Below are 18,915 nucleotides of genomic sequence, written 5' to 3'. Positions count from 1 at the left end.
GGTCCAAAAAACCTCTTTTTGGTAGAGAGTTAGTGGGGAGGATATTTTAATATTCTTTCCAAAGAATGGACATTGATATGTCCAAAGCTCCGCCAATTTATGTAGATGCATAACAATATAATTATTATCTATAGTTATTATATCACAAATTGCTTTTTCATATCATATACAGTTCAATAATTATTTTCTTAGTCTCTGGAGTGGCCGTAGTCGAGTGGATCAGATGCTGGCTTCATGATTCAGAGGCCCGGGTTCAAATCCCGGCCGGGCAAGATATTTATCTCGGCCACTCCGTGTTTCGGATGGACATGTTAAGCCGTCGGTCCCGCTGCCTAAAAAGCAGTCGTTAGGTCATGTCAGAGGCCCTGAAATTGATCAGTTGCGACCTGAAAACTCTGACACCAGACCTGAGCCAGCCAGGTCACTCGATATTATCATTATTATTCTTAGTCTCTATTATGTAAATTCATCCATAATTTTTCTGTATTGTAAGCTATTGTATATAAGTGTATAAGCCAGTATATATTATAATCTACATAAATAAAGTACTCAATCAATCAATCAAAAAAGGGGATCCTCCCTCAATTCCCCCAACGAGTAGAACCTGGAGTTTGGTTTGCCTTGTATCTCCTTGGGAAGACTGTTGAAGCACCACTATCCTTATATATACACTTAGGAAGAATTTTAAAGCTTGTGTTTGGGAGAGAAAAATCTATCTAATTTCAATAAAAATATTTCTGTACATTCACATTACACTAGACATAGGGATGATATAACTAGACCTACAGTTAGATTGACTAAAACTTCGAAAAGTCATAAGTACTGTACCTTCAAATTCGCATGTTTAATTTACTACCAGAGCAGTTAAGCAGTTACCATTGAAAACGTTTTGTATTGCTGTTGATAAATGGCTCAAGTCTGAAGCTTTCTATTCTGTTAATGAGTACCTGGAATATTTCAATGTGTATGTGTAAATTTGATTGTTTTTATAGTCCAACTTGTGATATTTTACTTATTATTGACGAAGCCTATTGCTTACATTTTTGTAATGTTGTTTTATGGCCAATAAAATTCTTTGATTCTTGAAGCTGTTGGAAGTTCCAACCAGTCTGCTGCGAGGTACCTCCAATGAGGCAGCATGTATGCTATTCTATTGATGTGTATCACCTTTTCTGTGAAGCAGATCCCGGTTTTCCTTTATGAGAATCCATTTAATGAATGATTACCCTATCTGTTCGTTCGTTACTTCATTTGCCTATTCATTAATTAATTTCTCCAATCTTTTTATTGGATTACGCCTTCGATCTCAGAATTTAGTGTTAGTAATTTATAAAGGAGAAGATAAAGGTAAAGTATACTTCTAAACAAATACAATATTTAGAAAAGAACTAACAATTGGAAAATTGAATATAGAATATAGAGGGGCAGGCAAAGAGGAAGAAGACAAACAAGAACATAAAGGAGAATATGAAGGACTCTATCAGTGTAGTACTATCATAGAGAAACAATAGCGTAAGTAGATATCCCATGGTATAATGAGTTCATGTCGCAACTTTTACTGTTATCTCAAGCCGATTATTGTAGATTTTTACCGTTTTGGCCGGGTGAGAGTGTGTGAACGGCACAATATGAGAGACTACCAGCGTCACCCAGCTTGAGGGGGAAAGAACTACGTGGACTATCAGCTTGAGATAACAGTGAAAATTGCGACATAAACGTCCTATACCATGGGATATCTACTTATGCTATTGTATCTCTATGGTACTATCTACCTATGGCAGCGCACAAACCTAGGTTTTTCTGGCTTTGCCAGATTGAAAACTAGTTATCTTTAGTTTAAGAATCTATGTGTTGATTTGAATCGTATTATGTATTTCTTGCTTATCTATTATTTTTGTGATACATACATTGTATTCATTGTTTTGTTTTCAATTTGATGAAATAGATTTGAATTTGAAGGAGGAGGAGAAGAACGAAGAAAAAGAGAAAGAAGAATGGAAAAGAAGAAAAAGAAGAAGCTTCATACTTTTCCATTTATTGCATGGTTGCTGTGTGGAGGAAGTGAGAAAGGAGCTGTGTGAAATGCCTGAGACCACTTCTTGCCTCATGGATACTCTGTCTTCGAATGACTCTCTCACTCTCGTTCAAGCGGTGAGTAATAATAATAGTTGGCCTCCACATCACCCCTTAGAACCAACCCTTAGAGGCCATGTGACTAGTGAGTATATGCTTAGGTAATTTTCGGGCAATAGAACGACACAAGTGACCTTTATTTATTGCAACTGTCATGGAAAATGTGTTTCGGAATTAAATAATGAAATAAAAACACACATATGTTGTCTAATTCTAAAGTTTTATTTGGTACAGGACCATGGTGTCGTGACCACACAGGTCACATTTAAAACTGTAGAATTTGACGATGTATATTTTTATTGCATTATGGAACGGTTCTCCAACATTGACAGTGACTCAGTCGAATGTTTCGGAATTCATAACTGTTGGTTAGGTTCCTGCAAGGATCGTATTTTCCTCTTAAAAATTCTTGACACTTGAAAAAAATCGATTTTTCCTCCACCTACTGTCAAAAGTACTTACTTTACTACCTGAAACATGATACTAAAGTGTCACTTTTTCGCTCTCGGTACTAAAAAACAGAAAAACTCCCTAGGGAGTAAAAGTGACTCCATTTAAATAACATGGGAAGCATCTCTATTTTAAACACATACATTTGGAATAGGTCAGAAGGTCTAAGCTCAGATGAGGAAGCATATAGAGTAGTCATTAAACCAACTAAATTCAATACCTCAACCAGACATTTGATCGATATATAAAATTTATGTTTGTATGCTGAAATTATTATTACAAACTTCATATCACTTTACTAAAAAAATGTATATATTTTTTTCTTTTATTCCATGTTATCCAAAATATCAGCCAACGAATATTACTTATTAACTAATCAAATTTGAAACGGGAACTTCATCATAGCTGTAGTTTTGGCTGTCATTGTTGTTACAACTTTAGCCGACAGATAGTGCTGTCGGAGGAGAACTGTGATTACAAGCCAGCTGTTTCTGTTTACTTTTTAGATTATGTTGTAACATATTGTTTGGTCACATACGTTTTTAAAAATTATTTTATTAGCAGTTTTATAAAAATGTAGGTGGAGGAAAATGTTGTGTATATCACGAGTGAAAAATGTTTTTTCTCCCTCAGGAAAATTGGCCCTCGGCTTCGCCTCGGGCTTCAAACTTTTCCCTCAGGGAGAAAAAACAGCACTTTTCACTCTAGATATATAATAACTATTATTTTCCTACAGTTACGTTGAAAAGTGGCCATTGCTGCACTGATTACAGAACGCAAAGAATCACTTTTCCGCTCTAGTGCGGGAAAAATTTTTCTGCACTCCAGATTTGCAACATGGCAACGCAAAATACTTAGTAGGTTATATGGAGCAACAGTGTAGCAAAATCAAAATGAAGTTGGTAACAGTGACTGCTGTGGCTGCTATAGTGAGCAGAGGTGCAACGAAGCACAACGCGCTAATTATTACTATTATATATTATATCGAGGACAGCAACAGCACAGTGCCACCACAGTTCGCCATTCAAACACTACTAAGTTATTTGATGGATTTCAGGCAATTTTACCCATAATTACCCACTTTTCATATTCAATGGTAACTGTAGGAAAAACTTAATGTGAAATACGTGCGCAAAGTTCCTCTGCTGCACTCAAGAAACCATTCCGCCCTCGCCTACGGCTCGGGCGTAAACGTTTCTTTCGGTGCAGCAAACTGTCACTTTGCGCACTAGTTGCACAAATAACTATTGACAGTTTATTACCAACTGCAACGCATTTTTCTAACGAATCAGTGCAGCTTCTAAGAACGGCATGAAATTGGTGGTACTGTCTCAAGTTTCGCGTCGGTACAACGACACCAACTCCTCTGTCGCCATGAAGACCGGCATGCAAAAAAATGCATCAAACTTCATTCTTCGCCATTCCAAAAATTAGATTTTCACCACATTGCAGAACTGTTTATAAGGGAGCTGCTCCAAATCTGGCATGAGTCTTTTCAACACTCATATCATCAGCTGTTCTTAGTGAGAATTTGTGTGTACGGTATTTTTGGCTTCAAAATTCATAAAATAACTTAATTAATACAATGTGCAGTGATGGTGTTTTAATTTTTCTAAATTTAAAATTTGCATCTCATATTTATTTTTGGACGAAAGTTGAGCTTGAACTTCTTACAGAAGAACATAACCTATTTTTTGGACATGTAATCAAAATTTGGGAATGGAATAGTTTTGGGCCAAGCCTGTTGTTCCTTCCCAATCATATTTACATGATTTGTTATTGTATCCACGTATAAATAAATAAATAAACACCAGACGTGCAAACCTTTGCACAGATTCTATTTTCTTTGCAGTGCATATTCTGTCTCTATTCCAAACGATAGAGGCGTTACTCCAAGTGACATCTAACGATGGTCTTCAACGTCTGAGGATTTTTAAGTTTCTGCCAATCCACCTTATTACACCAAGCTGCCTTTTGGTTTAGCAACTATGTAATCAATAAGCGTGGTGAAAAGGTAGCTTGCTGTCGAATGTGATATCTAGATCCTTCACACGTTGAATTTGCTTGTCAGCAATGTTATACTGAAATTTCAATTATTCAATAATAATAATTTTTATTGATGAAAACAGCAGGTAGAATCCCATTTCGCCTCCTTCACACAATACAACATTTTCAACATATTATACAATTTCAAATAAAACGAAGATAAAATGTAATGTCTAATCAAGGAACAATTAATCTCAAAAGTTAGCATCAAATCAATGTCAAATTTGTCAATCTCATTTATTACTATAGTGAGGTTCACATTATAATGGATTAGCATTGGTGTTGCTATCATACAACTTTGTCGACTTGTAGGTCCGCCTCCTGAACACAGTGGCCTGGGACGTGGTTCACCAAGTGGAGGAACGCGATCCGTCTCCCCATTGGCTGGCGAGGGCCGTGGATGACCTTCAACTGTCATCAAGGCTCGCTTACATTCTGCTGTCCTCGACTCGACCTGAACTACTCTGCTGCACCCTCGATCTCATGAATACGCTCTGTGTGCATGCGCCTTCCTTCAGGTATTATTAATTCATTGAATTCATTTCATTTATTTATTCATTTACAAAGGCAAATGTATTTCAAGCTAGGCTACGGCTTGTGTGGAATGACCTTGTGATTTGTCAACTCCAGGATTACTTGAAACTCATCGTCTGATATTCTTTAGGTGGGCTGTCCACTAGAACCGTTTTCGTCCGAACTAGCATCGGCCGAAAACTAACGAGCTCGTCCGAACGATCCCCCAACAAAGAAAGCTATAGATGCTCATCCTTTGCAACAGGTTCATACGGCCGTGCAAGGCCGTCTCCGGCTGATCAATTTTTCGATCCGAATAGAATAGGATTTTCCGGCTCTATCCGTTCGAACTAACTAGTGGAGCTGAGACAACAAAGTGTTCCTAGCCTAAAATTGTTTCACAGTCTTGTTTGTTCTGTTTTATGAAGTTGTAACTAAGGACAATGAAAAGTTGATAAGTTTGGTTCAAGAGCATGTTCCATTGTGGGATATGCGAGACAAAAGATATCATCGTCGTGATGTTCAAAAGAATCTGTAGATAAAGATTACTGAACAAATAGGTTCTGAAGATAAGATTATTGTAATGAATAAATAATTTAGTGGATATTTGTTTATTCAATTTTCAAAATCTCAATATAATCATTGCTTATGAAAAATTTTGGTGGTTATGATAGTAGTTCATTCAATAATTGGCAACTAGACTGACGTAAACGGTTCCAATGGACGACCATATTCGGCCGGCAGATTCGTCCGATCCAACGGCCGAACGGATCGGGTGAATAAGGTTCCAGTGGACGGTTACCCTTATTGATTCATACAATAAGCACATCATTAAAATGATAGGGAGAGAAAAAATAAGCTAACCTTGTGCTTTTCTCTCCCAATTTAGATAAGGTCCAAAATAGGTTAAGTCTTGTAGTTGTTCACTTCACAAAATTTTCAATTATAATATATTATAGCTATACTTATTCATTTCTTTTACATTCCATAAAACACAAATCATTTATACATGATCAGAAGATAACCAACAGGCCTAGCCCAAAACTGTTCCCTCTCCGAATATTTTTTGCAATTGTGAAGGAAGATTTTTGTTTGGATTCGTATTTGGGAATTGATCATCTGATAAATTCAAAATTGTAGTAGATACATTTTTTTGGACTCAAAATTGTGTCAGTTATCATTTAAGTAACGTAAGTAACATAACCTTAGACTGTGTATTCCAAATTAAGGTTTGAAGCAGTTTTGGGCAAATGCCTGATGTTTTTACCTGCATTGTATTTGCATATAAATAAATGAATGAATGATATCATGAATTTAGAAAGCGACATAGAAGGCAATGAAGACATGAAAGTGGCAACCTCGCCGTCGTATCATTTTCACTGACTATTTAACGTCAATCTAAAATAGTTAAATGAAATGAATCCCTCTTACACTTTATAAGACATAATTATAACGTTATTGATTAATGTTATTTCTTAATAAAAGATCGACTACAGTAAGGTCCACGTTATAATTGCAGTATTTGATCAACATGATGTTGTTCTCCTTGTCTATCATTTGACAAACCAGATAGCGCTATCCTTTTCTACCCCTGCAATGTTTCTAGATCGTGATGCTGAAGAGTGAATTGGTTATTCAACAAGTGATGCTGATGTAGTGAGGTCCACGTTATAACGGCATTATTTGATTAACATTGGTGTAGCTATCCTTGTCTATCATTGGACAAAGCAGATAGTGCTATCCTTTTCTAGCTTCCCATCGTTTTTCAACAATGAAGAAATTCATTCATTCATTTATTTTATAAAACACTATAATCATAATACAATTATGACATTGGAGGAAAAAGTAGGCTGAACCGGTACTATTTCTCTCCAAAAATTTTGATAAAATGTTAATGTTGACCAAAAATTGAGGTTATGAAATCACAGACTGCTTCGTCACTTGATTTTCGGTCCAGGAATAATGATTTGAAAATTTTGAAGGTTGATATTATACTCTAAATAAATCACAGAATGTATCACAATAAACTGAAAACTCTAGAAACATTGCACTTATTTGAAAAATTTGAATACAAAATCAAAAACCTACTCACTATTAGTTATTTACAGTTAAATTAATTAATTAACAAAATATTTAATCTCAATTATAATAAATTTTGATAGATTTATTGGCCAATAAATTTGAATTTGTTTTAGCGACAAGGACTTCAGTCGCTATTTTGCCAACGAGGACATAGCGTTCGGTCTGCTGGCCGCTTGGAGGCAGTTGTTCAGGGGCGGTAGCGGAGGCGGATTGGAGGCGGCACACGCGGATGTGCCAGCCAAGGCGTTGCGGAAGGCGGCCGATCAGTGGGCGGCCATTTTGAGCGCATTTTCCGGACACGAGATCGGCAAAAGTGTGCTGTGTGAGTATATAGTGATGTCTACGTTATAATGGCAGTATTTAAATTAGTAAAAATAGTATTCAGAGTGCAGTTATAGAGTCACACGTTTCAGACCATAGAGCCGTCTCTGTTTCACTATCAAGGTCAAGTAACGTGAAAAATCCTGCTTCATCTATTAGAGAGACCCTCGATATTAAAAAATTATATAATTACTCTTGGAGCATGATTGGAGCAATTTATTTGCATGTACTGATGTTGATGGTAAGTACTCTTTGTTTATTAATGCATTACTGGCTTATATCAAACAATGCACTGTGAAACGTCAAAATTCAAAACATATTAATAGTGGTGGTAAACACTTGAAACCATGGATGACTGAAAATATTTGTGTAGAAATTCGGCATCGTGATAGACTTTATAAAATACACAAAAATAATCCACATAATGATCAACTTAGACTAAATTTCCTTTCCAAAATAATCTTATCAATAAATTAATAAAACAGCAAAAATATAAATTTTTCGCCAATTTAAAGACCTTTCCTGTTAAAAAACAATGGGAAATCATAAACAATCACTGCGGTCAATCTTCTATAAAAAATAAATCTATTAGTTTAAAGTGTGAAAATGATGATCTTATCGAGGATGAAAAGGCTTTGGCAGATAAATTCAATGACTATTTTATTAATATACCTGGTCACATTATATCTTCCATTCATAATCCGGATGAGCTGACTACAAAATATTATAACAGTAGATTCAAGAACACTAATTCATGTGATTCCTTTTTTTTAAAACCCATCACATATCATGAACTCTTACTGAAATAATATGATGAAAAATGGTAAGTCACCAGGACCTGATAATGTAAATTCAAGCCTAATTAAAAATTATCCAAATCTATAGTACCAGTCTTATGCGATATTTTCAATGCCAGTTTTCAAGAAGGTAAATTTCCCTCAGAACTCAAAGTGGCTAAAGTTATACCTATTTTCAAAAATGGAATAAAGACTGAGATATCGAATTACAGGCCCATTTCGCTGCTTTCAGTTTTTTCCAAGCTCTTGGAGAAACTCTTCAAAAAGAGAATAATGAGATTTTTCAATAAAATAAATTTTATTCACAAGGTACAGTTCGGATTTCAAGAAAAACTTAGTACAGAACAAGCCTTAAATAAATTCATGTCAGACATCTATTATGGAATGAATCAGTCTCATAGATCAAGGACCTCAGGTTTATTTCTTGATATTAAAAAAGCTTTCGATACAGTGCAACATAGTATTCTGTTAGAAAAATTATATATGTCGGGTATTCGTGGAGTGTCCAACATGTGGATGAAGTCTTACCTGTCATGCCGGAAGCAGTATGTGTCAATTGGTAGTTGTACTAGTGAGTTGGCAACAATTGAGTATGGTGTGCCTCAGGGGTCGGTTTTGGGTCCAATTCTATTCTTAGCATATATCAATGATTTGTTCTCCAACACATTCAATGGATCCTTAACATCGTTTGCTGACGACACGGCATTGGCATATTCTGCCAAAAGTGAAATTGAACTACAGGAAATGATCCAGCTTGACCTAATAGATCTACGTTGCTGGTTTGATTGTAATAAATTAGCACTCAATGCTACTAAAACCTGTTATATTAATTTTTCATTATCAGCTCCATTTCATTTTACTGACCCAATCAAGTATCATAAGATTGGCTGTAATCATCCAAATTGTAGCTGTGATGTCATCAAGCAGTTGGATTTTGTCAAGTATTTGGGTCTAACTCTTGATTATGGGCTGACTTGGAATCTACATATACAGAAAATCAAGATGTACCTATTATATTTGCTAAGAAGATTCCATCAATTGAAGCAATTCTTTCCAGTGAGTATTTTACGTGTCATGTATTTTGCATTTTTCAATTGTCGACTGGAATATGGAATCTCTTGTTATGCGTCTACTTTCCTATCTCATTTTAAAAGCCTAATCACACTGCAGAAATCAGTGGTAAGAATTATTCATGGTGTGAATAGAAGGACTCATACCTTTCCAATTTTCCAACTGTTGGGAATCCTCCCTTTCAGATACATCTATGTGCTGAAGGTGTTATCCTTGTTTTACAGAATGAGTGGTAGTATAGGACTTTCAGCTAGACCCATTAATGAAGATGATCATCGGGTGACACGTCAATCAATGCAACTGATGTTGAAAGTCCCAAAGCCAAATTCCACTACATTTCAAAGATGTTTTCTATTTCTCGGACCCAAGTTTTTTAATCTTCTACCAAATGAAATTAGAAGTGAGAGATATTACAGGAAATTCTACAATAAATTGAAAATTTGGCTATGGCTTCAGTCACCAATAGAGTTAGAAAACCTTTTTAGAGTGGTGGGCAGATGATTTCTAATTCGAATGAATGTATAAGCTTTTGCAATTTTCCCTTCCTTTTCTCTTTGAAAAAACCTTGTGATTTTCCTCTTTGTTGTACTTCCTACTTTTTAAATACAAAATTTCTTTTTTTTCAAATTATTCTTATGATGTTTTAGGCTCCAATCAATTAAATTATACTAGTGATATGGTATATATAATACTAATATCTATATTCATTGAAAATTAAATATGTCTATGATTGAAAAACATACTTGAGTGTGATTGTGTGTGTGAATGTGTTTTTTTTCAACTCCTACTCACGTACGAAAGCTTCTTGCTTTTTTGTGAGTAGTAAAACATTATTGTTTGCAATAAATTTTATTCCATGAAGCTTCAAATTTGATCATCTCCATCATCCAGTTGAAGCTATATCATCCAACATCATACATCATACGTCAGTATCATCCAACTGATAATCAGCATCACGGTGGTTTGGTTTTTTGTTAAATATAATTTTTTTTTGTGTTCATTATATCCACTGATTATTATTTGCAGCTATTTTATAATTGTATGGATTTATCAAATTTGATTGTAATGAAAAATGAAAACAATAAATTTGAATTTGATTAACTTGGTGTTGCTGTCCTTGTCTATCATTCTACAAAGCAGATAGCGCTATCCTTTTCTAGCTCCGCAACGTTGCTGGTTTGTTTTTGGACCATATAGAAATATAAAATTGATTACCAAAATATGCAATCTCAATTACGTTTTGTTCTTTATTAAATGTAAAGTAATTTGTTTCTAGAAAAACGTTCATAGTCATCAAGTTTTGCACGATTTATCTGACATATAAGCTGAATCCATTGCTTGTTGATTTTTGCAGGTTTGAACGCTGAGAAAATCACTTCAATTCTGAACACAATGCTGTATCTATCAGAAGACAACGAAGATATGCTGAGAGATACCGTAGCAGTTCTAGAAGCTATCATTCCTAGTGGCTCTGATATTCCTACGATTCTGCCCAAATTATTGAGGATATTGCACGAATTGGATAGAAAACCAAAGAATGACGGTAAGTCTTAAAAAAATGGCAATTATAAGTCAACTCTTGAACATCTATGATATCTTGTTGACCGAACGAAGTGAGGTCTAAGATTCAAGTCGACGGTCTGGCATTTCTCTTAATGTTTAAATGTTTATATGTTGCGCATTTACGGCGAAACGCGGTAATAGATTTTCATGAAATTTAACAGGTATGTTCCTTTTTTAATTGCGCGTCGACATTATATACAAGGTTTTTGGAAATTTTACATTTCAAGGATAATATAGAAGGAAAAAGGAGCCTCCTTCATACGCCGATATTAGTGTAAAAATCAAACTATAGAATTATTCATCATAAATCAGCTGACAAGTGATTACACAGATGTGAGTAGAAGCCAGTCTATTGCTGTATTTCCATAAGGTCTACAGTTTCAATCAGGTACTTGTGGATGAGAATACTACGTGAGGTCTACTGTTCACAGAACTACTAGTATCGTTGAATCAATTTATTTATTCATATGGCTTTTATCGGCAGAGAGATCCTTTTGGATGTTCTGCCTCGCCGTATTACCCAATGTCATCTCCTATTAACACTGTTGAATCAATAAATTAAAGAGTATGATATCTTTGATTTTACTCTCAAGCGGGGTTCACATTAGTCAAGTTTTCTTCATTCACCCCAAGAAAACTTGAAACAAGAAACGACCGAAACTTGAATCCACTTGACCAATGTAAACTGACCTGAGCAGGTAGAGTGATGGTGGGTGAATATATTAGAGCAAGTTGTAGAGATTATTTCAAAGAGTTGAAGATTTTCTCACTACCAGGTGTATATATTTTGGAGGCTCTTTGTTTTATTGATAAGAATAAAGATAGGTTCAATACGGGAGAGTTGTTCCACTCATACAATACCAGATATAGACAAAACCTCAGAGATGACATTCATCGAACTGCTATGTATGAGAGGGGGGTAAAGAGTGCAGGAGTTCGGCTTTATAATTCATTGCCAACACGCGTAAAGGCTCTTACAGGTGAAAAGTTCAGAATTAAAGTGAGGGAGAAGTTGTTGCAGGTTTGTCCTTATTCCAGTGAGGAATTCTTTTTGCATTATGGAATGCAAAGATTGACGACTTAGATTAAAATTGACAAATCCTTATACCCCTTTCATAGGTGGTCAGTGGGATAAAAAATGAAAAAAAAACCTTCTTCAAGTCCAAGTTTTTTTAATTCAAAACCTGAACTCACTAGACCAATGTAAATCTTTTGTTTGAAAGTTTTGAATTTACCTATTTTTCTCTTACTAGATTCATCCAATAAAAAACTGTATTCCATTTTTCTATTTCCACAGAAGCAATGTCAGAAGACTCGGAAAACCTAACCTTGAGAGAGGCACTGGAAAACTACTTTGAATCGCTCATAATCCATGTAGGAAACAAATCAACTATGGAAACCCATATGACACAGTGCGACGAGAATTTGAAACATCTTTTCTGGACAATTATTGAGCGCAGAGATCCTGAATTGCTTCAGGAACAGGTTGAAGCTATAGTTGCGGACGAGGAACCCAATCAGCATAGTATATAATATAGTTTCTTTACGACTATTTTATAATATTAACATTAGAATTCGTAAAATACTTCACTTGTGTGGGCTACGTTTTTATAAATTATTAAAAACAATATAAAAACATGAAACACACTTTTATTTAAAATATTTCTAAAACTAGTTTCGGCCTATGAAAAGTTACTTCATATTTTGTATTGTTTTAATAGTTTATAGTAATATAAGTTTATACCAAAGTTGTCAACAAAATTCATTTCACCTTACTTTTGACAATTTCAATTTTTGTATATTTTAAACAATTAGAAGACGTTTACACCAAAATTGTCAACAAAATATTTATTTTTTCTTCTTTATAAATCCTATTTGATTTATTTATTTATACATCATTCAATAAATTGAACCATAGAGGAAAGATGCATAAGTAGTATCCCATGGTATAGGTTGTTCATGTTCCAAATTCCGATTTCTTGTTAACCCAAGCCGATTACTATCGACTGACTACTGTATATTATTACTGTTTTGCCGGGTTAGGGCCGTTTGCACAGTGCCAGTTTAAACTAAATTTCATCTTAAACTGGATTAAATCCGTATCAAGTCTAGTTTGTTATAATGTGTTTCATTTTGATTTTAAGCCAACAGCAGATTAAATCGAGTTTGAGCTTTGACTGTGCAAACGGCCCTTAGAAAGTGAAGCCCCGCATACACTCATAGATTTTTGTTCGTAGGGTATTTTGCCGTCCTTGTAAATTCTATTAGATTAAACAGATGATGTTTGTCAAGTTCCGTTTAATCTGATAGAATTCATAAGGACGGCAAAATATCGTACGAACAAAAATCGATGTGTGTGTGCAGTGCTTAAGTCTAGTTACACATGCATCGATTTTTGGAGGTACGACTTGTTGCTGTCCTTATAAACTCTGTCAGATTGAATGGAACTTGACAAAGACATGGCATGTTTGCTAGGTTACGTTTAATCTAATATAATATATAAGGACGGCAAAAAATCGAACGTTCAAAAATCGATGTGTGTGTGTAACTAGACTTAAGCCCTGCACACACACACACACACACATCGATTTTTGTTCTTACTATATTTTGCCGTCCTTATGAATTCTATCAGATTAAACGGAACTTGACAAACATCATCTGTTTAATCTAATCTATTTATAAGGACGGCAAAATACCCTACGAAAAAAAATCGATGAGTGTGTGCGGGGCTTTACACTCTTTACACATGTTCTAACTGACTAAGAATGTCACAGTATGAGAGACTACCAGCGTCACATAGCTTCACGATATATAACTATTAGGACTATCGGCTTGAGTTAACAGGGAAATTTGCAACATAACGACCTTGGTATATCTACTTAAGCTATCTTTTCTCTATGGTTCAATCATATATCTATTCTATGAATAAATAAATCTAATAAATTTTAAGGAAGGAAAATAAACATTTTGTTGACAACTGAGTGTAAACATGACTTTAGGCAGGACCTCCTATATACCTTAGTATATAATAGGAAGTCCTGCTTTAGGCTTGCAACACCACAATAGTCAAACCTCGACTAATCTAATATTTATTTGAAATGTTGACACTATAAATCAGTTTTCAATGCTCGTTTGACAAGTAATTGATTGATAAATCAACCAAGTATATTACCACAAAAGTGTATTGCCATTTCACAATAAAGACCATTACTAATTTTCAAATATTTTTCCAAGTTTCCAATCATATTTCAAGTTTTGTTTCTTGACAATAATAACTCACGTTTAAAGCTTTCTGTAGCTCACAATGTCTTTCCAGTTATATGTTCACTTACTTCTCATTTAATGAACTGTAAATAGGCTAAGTTCAAGCAATAATGTACTCGTAGCTTATTATTCCTTTCAAAAATGTTGATCTAGTATTAACCCTCTATTACCTCTTTGTCTGTCTTTGAAATTTAAAATATAGATGAAGAAATATTTGTGAATGCCTTAGGTCAGGTTTTTCAAACTATTTATGTTCTAAGTTATTCACGTTTATTGTCTGAATTTGAAATTTAAGGGCCGTTTCCGAGCTCGGGATTTAGCTAAGTCCTAGACTTTAAAACAGCTGGAGTCAGTAAATAGGCTTTTCAAAACGGGGCGTATTCGCAGCTTTTATAACAGTAGTCGTAGTTTTTATTTTCTTATTTCTATAATTGGAAACATTTTTCCTTGACGAAATTAGACTTTCCTAAAATTAAGAATAGCTGAAACTTTACACTATTTTCTCTTTATTCTATTTTGTGTTCAATTTTCTAGTTTTTGAAATTTAATTCAAACGTGACTATGACAATGACTGCGACTACGCCCCGTTTTGGAAAGCCTATTTTCTGACTCCAGCTGTTTAAAGTCTAGGACTTGGCTAAATCCCGAGCTCGGAAACCGGCCTCAAAGTTCTAGATAAAGAAATCTTTGTGAATCCTAAGGCTAGGCACACACCAGTTAGTCAAGACAAGACAAGACACGATTAGTCACAATACTTCACATAGTTGCTTATGGAGTCATGTCTAATTGCAATGACTAATTGGTGTGTGTTGCTTCATAAGCAACTACGTGAAGTGTTGTGACTAATCGTGTCTTGTCTTTTATTGACTAACTGGTGTGTGCCTAGCCTTAGTCATTGTAATTAGACATGACTCCATAAGCAACTATGTGAAGTATTGTGACTAATTGTGACTAGTCTTTTCTGACTAACTGGTGTGTGCCTAGCCTTAGTTTCAAGTCTTTCCAACTTTCTATGCTCCAATATTTAGATAATTCAACTGTGAATCATCAGAGATCTATTGAAGCAATAATAAAAGTGGCTTACTTAGAAACTTATTGATCTAGAGTTTTCTTCTATGTTTCTTTAATGTCTCTTTGAAATATTCATGCTTTAAAGGTACGATCTATATTTTTGTGAATATTTAGTTTCAGTAGTATATTCCTAATTATGAAGTCGTTCAATTCCTTCGTATTATTACTATTAGTATATGTCAAGTATAATAATTCAAGCAATAATAGAGGCTTAGTTTGAAACGTAGGTATTGCACTATAATTAAAGAATCCTTTTTCAATTTGTGTTCCTTCAAACTCATGGAGGTATAAATCTTCAATAATTCTAGAATTTAAGTGTCTTCCCAGTTATATGTTCTTTCAAGTCATTTTGATGTTTGAACAAAGATTGATTGGAGCAATATCATTATTATATCTTGTGGCTTACTTTCAAGCGTCTTGTTCTTCTCTCTGACTTTAAAACATACTTAATATTATTTACAGAGGTGAAAATCTTTGTAATTCTTTATAATTCTAAGATTCAATTGTCTTCCCAGTTATATGTTCTTCCAAGTCATTTTGATGTTTGAACTATTAATGAACAAAGATTGATTGGAGCAATATCATTATTATATCTTGTGCTTACTTTCAACCGTCTTGTTCTTCTTCTATCTGACTTTAAAACATTCTTAATATTAATCGAGGTGAAAATCTTTGTAATTCTTTAGGTTATAAATACTTTTTATTGTTATTTATAACTGTCTTCTCAGTTATATTTCCAATCAACTCAGTTTCAACCGTGAACTACATCTAGGAATGATCCATCTCTTCTTCTCTCTGACTTTAAAACATACCTTTTTAATTTATAGAGGTGAAAATCTTTGTAATTCTTTGGGTTATAAATATTTCTTTTAACATTTAAAACTGTCTTTTGAGTTGTATATTCAATCAATCCAGTTTCAATCGTGAACTACAAACATGCATTACTTTTAGTTTTTGGAATGTGAATAGAAAAAAATCGATTCAAGCAATATTGTATTCCTTTTAAATATAATTTTATACGATTAACACTTGAATTTTTCGTTTTTTTCAAGTTCTGGAATAAGATTTTCAACTCACTTTCAATCGTGAACTACAAACATGCATTACTTTTAGTTTTTGGAATGTGAATAGAAGAAAAATTGATTCAAGCAATAATGTATTTCTTTCAAATATTAATTTTATACAATCAACTATTGAATTTTTCGTGTTTTCAAGTTCTGGAATAATATATTATATTTATAATATATATTCTAGAATGAATTCTCACATTCTTCTCCTTTTTAAAAAAATTTTAAGTTCTAGAATAGTAATAACTTGACTCCAAGTTAGTAGTCTGTCTACTAACGTTGACTTGGCTCCACATGGAAGTACCTGGGAATAGGTTCTCATCAAGCTAGTTTAATTAATTCTATTTATCAAAACCCAGTGAGCAATAACGTGTTATCGGATGGGCACGTTGAACTGTCGACCCGGATGAAGTATGACAGTCGTAATGCCCATTGACGGCTTAAATGATATATTCAGGCGAGGTGGAACTTGCGTCAGGAAATCCCCACCAATAAAAGCCATACGAATATTATTATTATTAGTGAGCAATAGGTGTATTCCATTTTATTGTAAAAAAGTACCTGCTTTGAATAAATAAATGTTTTCAGTATGATTGTAGTTGGAATATGTTTTACTAAACCTATTAACGTTTCTAGCACTCATAAAAACTCAACCTGATTATTGTCTATGCTCTAGGTAATCCTAGATATTCTTGTGATAAGGATATCTTTAATACTAATATCAATACAGTTAATATCTTTAATATTAGTTTAATTAATTGTGTTTTGTGTATCACTGAATAAATAAATAAATACTCTGTTTATATGAATATGATTCTAATGAGTGGTATTCAAGGCTGATATAGACCGTTGAATACTTTCTGTTCTGATATTAATGACAAAGTTTGTTTCTATAATCAAACATTTTTTTGTGATTTTGTATTCTTTATTTATTCATTCATTCATACAATAAATACATCATAGAAATGATAGGGAGAGAAAAACATAAGGCAACCTTGTGCTATTCCTCTCCCAAATGTAGATTGGGTTACACATAGTCCGATAACTTTATTGCAAGGATATTGAAAATTTGTTTGTGTAACGCAACTTCGTCAACAGAAAAATACTTTCTATCAACTCCGTAACAAACATACAGCAACTTCGTATCAGGCAACAGAAAAATATTCAACCGTCGATATTATCCATAAATTTAACCCATTGAAATCATACTCATAGCTCTGATGGAAGCAATCAATACATGTTTCAGATCATTATCGATTTTAAATTATTTATATTCTAATATCTGATGAGGATGATTAAAATAAAGTAATTAAATATTTTTAATTTTATTCATACTCTAATATTTGAAGAGGATGAGTTATAGAGTGAGGAATAATTTCCAGAATGATTCAAAAGTAACAAAGTGAAATATTTATTCAGATACTAATTAAGTTATTGATCATGAACACTTACCCCTTAGAAAGAATTTATTCAATTGACTGACTCTCTTGGCATTTCATATTTTCTATTTTACTCAACTCATATTACTCTCTCCCACATCAGGGGTTTAAGCATATTTTAACTATACATTTTTGATTTATATGGAAAATTTGAGTTTATTCCACTAAAAATCTATAAGAAATTCACATCAACATTTAAAAATTTCTTTCTTATTTATGAAGATAGTTATTCCATAGATGAATTACTAATACACTCCTCACTTTTAAGATAGCGGTACTTCAAAGTAGGTAAGCTAATGTCGATTATTGAACTCGTAACTTCTTAATTTCACTCTAATTCTTGAAGATATTCACAAGGAAATAAATACACTTCAAATTTCAACACAATAATTGAAACTCGATTATTGAACTCGTAACTTTCTTAATTTTACTCTAATTCTCAAAGATATTTCACAAGGAAATAAATACACTTCACATTTCAACACAGTAACTCAATATTCTTACAGGAATGTAATTTGAATGTATAACAATTTATAAAAAGTTATGCATATTGTTTTAATTAGGTATAAATAAAAATTAGAAATCTAAGTTCCTTTAAAAATGATCAATCACGACATGTTATATAATATATAATGCCATTATCAAGTATTTTTTCGATATCAGTGTAGTAGTTTGTATTAGTAATTTTCTTTTGTTTTTGGATCAAAAAATCAATTTTCTTTATTTGGTGTGAATTTTTCTTTTCAATAATAGGGTTGATAATGTCATTATATAACCGAAACATGTCCTAATTGAACAATTTTAAAAGGGAACTTGGATTTCTAATTATTTTTTATATTTAAGAGTAACCCTATTGAAGTTTTAATTATGTTATGTGTAATTATTTTTGTGAACTGTATGTCGATTGTCAATGTTATTTTGTAATAATCAATGACATGCATTAATAATGAATCAATTTATTGTTAACACAATTCATAAATAAATATCTTGTCAGAACAAATTATTCACCAAGTTGAAACTGACGTCTACTGTGGAGATACAGCAATTGTCAAGAATTGTCACTTTAAAAATGGTTTAGCCCCGTTGCACAAAAGCCGG

At 33.5% G+C, this 18,915-nt stretch overlaps 2 protein-coding genes across 3 annotated transcripts in view; both read left to right on the top strand.

Annotated features, from left to right (window-relative positions):
* Positions 1 to 18,915, top strand: part of LOC111044172 (protein saal1) — a 34,315-nt gene that overhangs the window by 2,763 nt on the left and 12,637 nt on the right. The gene's annotated exons all lie outside the window — the stretch shown is intronic.
* LOC120352782 lies at positions 2,047 to 12,642 on the top strand. The gene is made up of 5 exons (XM_039435018.1): positions 2,047 to 2,151; positions 4,942 to 5,147; positions 7,338 to 7,546; positions 10,768 to 10,956; positions 12,274 to 12,642. The coding sequence occupies exons 1-5, from the start codon at positions 2,083 to 2,085 to the stop codon at positions 12,507 to 12,509; spliced, it is 909 nt and encodes a 302-aa protein (XP_039290952.1). The 5' UTR covers positions 2,047 to 2,082; the 3' UTR covers positions 12,510 to 12,642.

The sequence above is a fragment of the Nilaparvata lugens genome, chromosome 8, assembly GCF_014356525.2.
Source record: "Nilaparvata lugens isolate BPH chromosome 8, ASM1435652v1, whole genome shotgun sequence".
In the NCBI taxonomy this organism is placed as follows: Eukaryota; Metazoa; Arthropoda; class Insecta; order Hemiptera; family Delphacidae; genus Nilaparvata; species Nilaparvata lugens.
This window is presented reverse-complemented; position numbering and strand designations above follow the sequence as displayed.